Source organism: Rhinopithecus bieti, unplaced genomic scaffold, assembly GCF_001698545.2.
Source record: "Rhinopithecus bieti isolate Rb0 unplaced genomic scaffold, ASM169854v2 scaffold_12476, whole genome shotgun sequence".
Lineage (NCBI taxonomy): Eukaryota > Metazoa > Chordata > Mammalia > Primates > Cercopithecidae > Rhinopithecus > Rhinopithecus bieti.
Window position 1 is genome coordinate 515,618 of NW_016807303.1, and position 3,979 is coordinate 519,596.

The 3,979-nt window shown below is 41.8% G+C and overlaps 1 protein-coding gene across 1 annotated transcript in view; it reads right to left on the reverse strand.

Annotated features, from left to right (window-relative positions):
* Positions 1–3,979, reverse strand: part of COX7A2 (cytochrome c oxidase subunit 7A2) — an 8,599-nt gene that overhangs the window by 897 nt on the left and 3,723 nt on the right. The window contains exons 2-3 of the mRNA XM_017881123.1: positions 2,326–2,415; positions 1,458–1,542 (exon numbers count right to left, since the gene is read on the reverse strand). Of these exons, the coding sequence (XP_017736612.1) occupies positions 1,458–1,542; positions 2,326–2,415 (175 nt within the window). The remainder of the gene's footprint in view (positions 1–1,457; positions 1,543–2,325; positions 2,416–3,979) is intronic.

Here is a 3,979-nt window from a genome sequence, read left to right on the forward strand (position 1 = left end):
TTTTTTTTTGAGACAGTCTCCCTCTGTTGCCCAGGCTGGAGTGCAGTGGCACAATCTCAGCTCACTGCAACCTCCGCCTACCGGTTAAAGCAATCTTCCTGACTCAGCTTCACGAGTAGCTGGGATTACAAGTGTGTGCCACCACACCCGGCTCATTTTTGTGTTTTTAGTAGAGACAGGGCTTCACCATGTGGGCCTGGCTAGTCTTGAACTCCTGACCTCAGGTGATCTGCCAGCCTCAGCCTCCCAAAGTGCTGGGATTACAGGCGTGAGCCACCACACCCGGCCTATAATACCTTTTATAATAAATTGGTAAATGTGTTCCCCCAGTGAGGGGATTGTGGGAACCCCAACTTAAAGTCAGTCAGTCAGAAGTTCCAGAGACCCCAACTTGTAACTGGTGGGAAGGAGGAGACAGTCTTCTGCCATCAACCTGTGGAATCTGATGCTATCTCACAGTAGAGAGTGTGGAAACTGAATTGGAGGACACCTAGCTGGTGTCCATTACATGGCGTGTAGGGAAAAACCCCCACACATTTGGCAACAGAGGTCTTCCATGTTGATTGTTGTGATGTGAGAGCAGAGTTTCCCAAACAGGTAATTAACATAGTTTCCTCATCTTTAAAATGAAGACTATTATTATAGACTTCATGCAAGATTTACAGAAATCCAAGTATGTGGCATTCCTATGAATATGATGGGTACAAAATAATCACTCAAATATAGATTCCCTTCTCTTTACCTTCCAGTAAAGTATTGTTCCATACAAATTTTGTCATACATATATCTGTACAGAGTTTAGATGTAAAGTGTGCTTTTATTTTGCATCACAGTCAAAATGTTAAGGCCCTTGCTATAAGAGGTGGGATATAATGGATGTTTTTGACTGAACTATAGCCTTCACTACCATCAATGGTACTCAGAAAGCCAACTCTATCACAAGATAATCATCAAATCTTATTGGTGTTATTTTTTTATTAAGGCCAGGTGCAGTGGCTCATGCCTGTAATCCCAGCACTTTGGGAGGCCATAGCGGGCAGATCACCTAAGGTCGCGAGTTCCAGACCAACCTGACCAACATGGAGAAACTCCATCTCTACTAAAACTACAAAATTAGCCAGGCGGGGTGGTGCATGCCTGTAATCCCAGCTACTTGGGAGGCTGAGGCAGGAGAATCGCTTGAACTTGGGAAGCAGAGGTCGCAGTGAGCTGAGATCACACCATTGCAATCCAGCCTGGGTAACAAGAGCAAAACTCCGTTTCCAAAAAAAGACATCAAAATGCTCTTATACAGTATGTATCAGTCATCCTCTTGAATCATTATGAGACATAGTAAGATATCAAATTCTGGAGACAGACTGCCTGCATTAAAATACTGGCATAGCAAAAGCAATAAAGTTATCAGTTATCATTACTATTACTTTTCTATAAACCTTCAAACATTCCAAAGGCCTTACCACCAATTGTAAGAACCATGGTGGCTCTATACAGGAGGACATCAGCTATCCCACCCTTTAGATACAGTGGAATTTCATCATCCTCCTAGATTAAAAAAAGAAAAAAAAGACAATAATAGATGCCTCACTCATTTCCAACTAAGTTTCAAAAGAACAGGCATATAAAATGATATAGCTCCTTAAATCCCTATAATTAAAGCATGTTAAGTATTAAAATTTAAAAGACCTACAATTTTCTTTAATCTGTCTCTACTCGTACTACTTTTAAAATAAGAACTCTTACTAAAAGTCAGCATTTTCTTTTACCGTTGAGATCCATTAATGATGGTCTTTCCAAAGAATACATAAACATTAAAGCTATAAAACATACACACTGATCTCAACAACTTTAATATAACTGAAATATAAAAGAATCAATAATTGCCACACATTAGATTTAGTCATAGGAACCTTTTTTTCCCTAAAAAGTGGGGAAGGGATTTTGGTTTATAACCCTAAATTATATCCCTAGCATCTAATCCAGCATAAAGTAGCTATTTAGTACATCTGTCCAGTAAAGTATTTATTTTTATGTATATATGATACAAGTATTTTTAATCACTTGAAGTTTTATTTGGGAAAAGCTAGAAACCATAATAAAACAAAAATCACTCATAATCAAACTACTTATAAAGGTAAATTGCTCTGCTCCACCAGGTCTTTCCCCAAGAGACAACCACTATTAGGAGTATGGCACATGTCCTTGACTTATTTTGTAATGTTTATATTGTCATATGATCTAATTTATACACATACTTGTTTATCCTCACTCTACCTTTTGGTAATCTAATTATTACAAGTAACAAGCTCCTATAAAATACTTCAGTACCTGGAACAGTTTTTGTTTCTCTGGAACTTTATTTTTAAAATGCCTGCGGGAAGTAGTGCTTATGGTTCTCTGTCCAATCTGACGGAGAGCCTAAAATGAAAATATTATTAAACAGACTTAGAGCCTAAAGAAACCTTCAAAACCATTTTCAGTCCTTCATATTACAGAAAAAGTAAATTGAGACTTGAAGCATATCTGATTTGTCAGTAGCAAAGTCATGGAAGAGCATCCAGGCTTTTCAATTTGTCATCCATCCTCTGGCCTTCGAATTACATTCTGCAGTCTCCAAACAACATACTCAAGAAGCAATTCATACAGATTCTAACCAAAAAATAAAATCATGATCTTTACCTGAACAGAACCAGTAACATTTTATAATCTTTGATGCAAACATATTGACATACACATATTACAAAAATAGTGCTTAAACAAAATACACTAAGCTGAAATATTTTCATAATATACTACCATATTATCAAACATCTGCTGGGCGTGGTGGCTCACGCCTGTAATCCCAGCACTTTGGGAGGCAGGGGCGGGCGGATCACCTGAGATCAGGAGTTCAAGACCAGCCTGATCAACATTAGAAACCCTGTCTCTACTAAAAATACAAAATTAGCCGGGCGTGGTGGCACATGCCTGTAATCCCAGGTACTTGGGAGGCTGAGGCAGGAGAATCTCTTGAACCTGAGAGGCGGAGGTTGTGGTGAGCCGAGATCAGGCCATTGCGCTCCAGCTTGGGCAACAAGACCGAAACTCCGTTTCAAAAAACAAAAAAAATCTATTACTAGGCGGGCGGATCACCTGAGATCTGGAGTCCAAGAGCAGCCTGAGCAACATGGAGAAACCCTGTCTCTACCAAAAATACAAAATTAGCTGGGCACGGTGACAAATGCCTGTAATCCCAGCTACTCGGGAGGCTGAGGCAGGAGAATCGCTTCAACCCGGCAGGCAGAGGTTGCGGTGAGCCAAGATCGTCCCACTGCACTACAGCCTGGGCAAAAGGAGTGAAACTCCATCTCAAGAAAAAAAAAGAAAAGAAAAAATCTATTACTTGGCCAGGCGCGGTGGCTCACGCCTGTAATCCCAGCACTTTGGGAGTCCGAGGTGGGTAGATCACCTGAGGTAAGGAGTTTGAGACCCGGCTGGCCAACATGGTGAAACCTCATCTCTATTAAAAATACAAAAATGAGCCGGGCGTGGGGGCGTGCGTCTGTAATTCCAGCTACTAAGGAGGCTGAGGCAGGAGAATGGCTTGAACCCAGGAGGCGCAAGTTGCAGTGAGCCCAAACTACGCCACTGCACTCCAGCCTGGGCCACAAGAACAAACTCCGCTCAAAAAAAAAAAAAAAAGGGGGGGCCGGGCGCGGTGGCTCATGCCTGAAATACCAGCGCTTTGGGAGGCTGAGGTGGGCGGATCACTTGAGGTCAAGGATTCGAGACCAGCCTGGCCAATTTGGTGAAACCCTGTCTCTATTAATAATACAAAAATTAGTCGGGCTTGGTGGCAAGCGCCTGTAATCCCAGTTAGTTGGGAGGCTGAGGCAGGAGAATCGCTCGAACCTGGGAGATGGAAATTGCAGTGAGCCAAGATCGTGCCACCGCACTCCAGCCTGGGCAATAGAGTGAGACTATGCCTCAAAAAAAAAAAAAA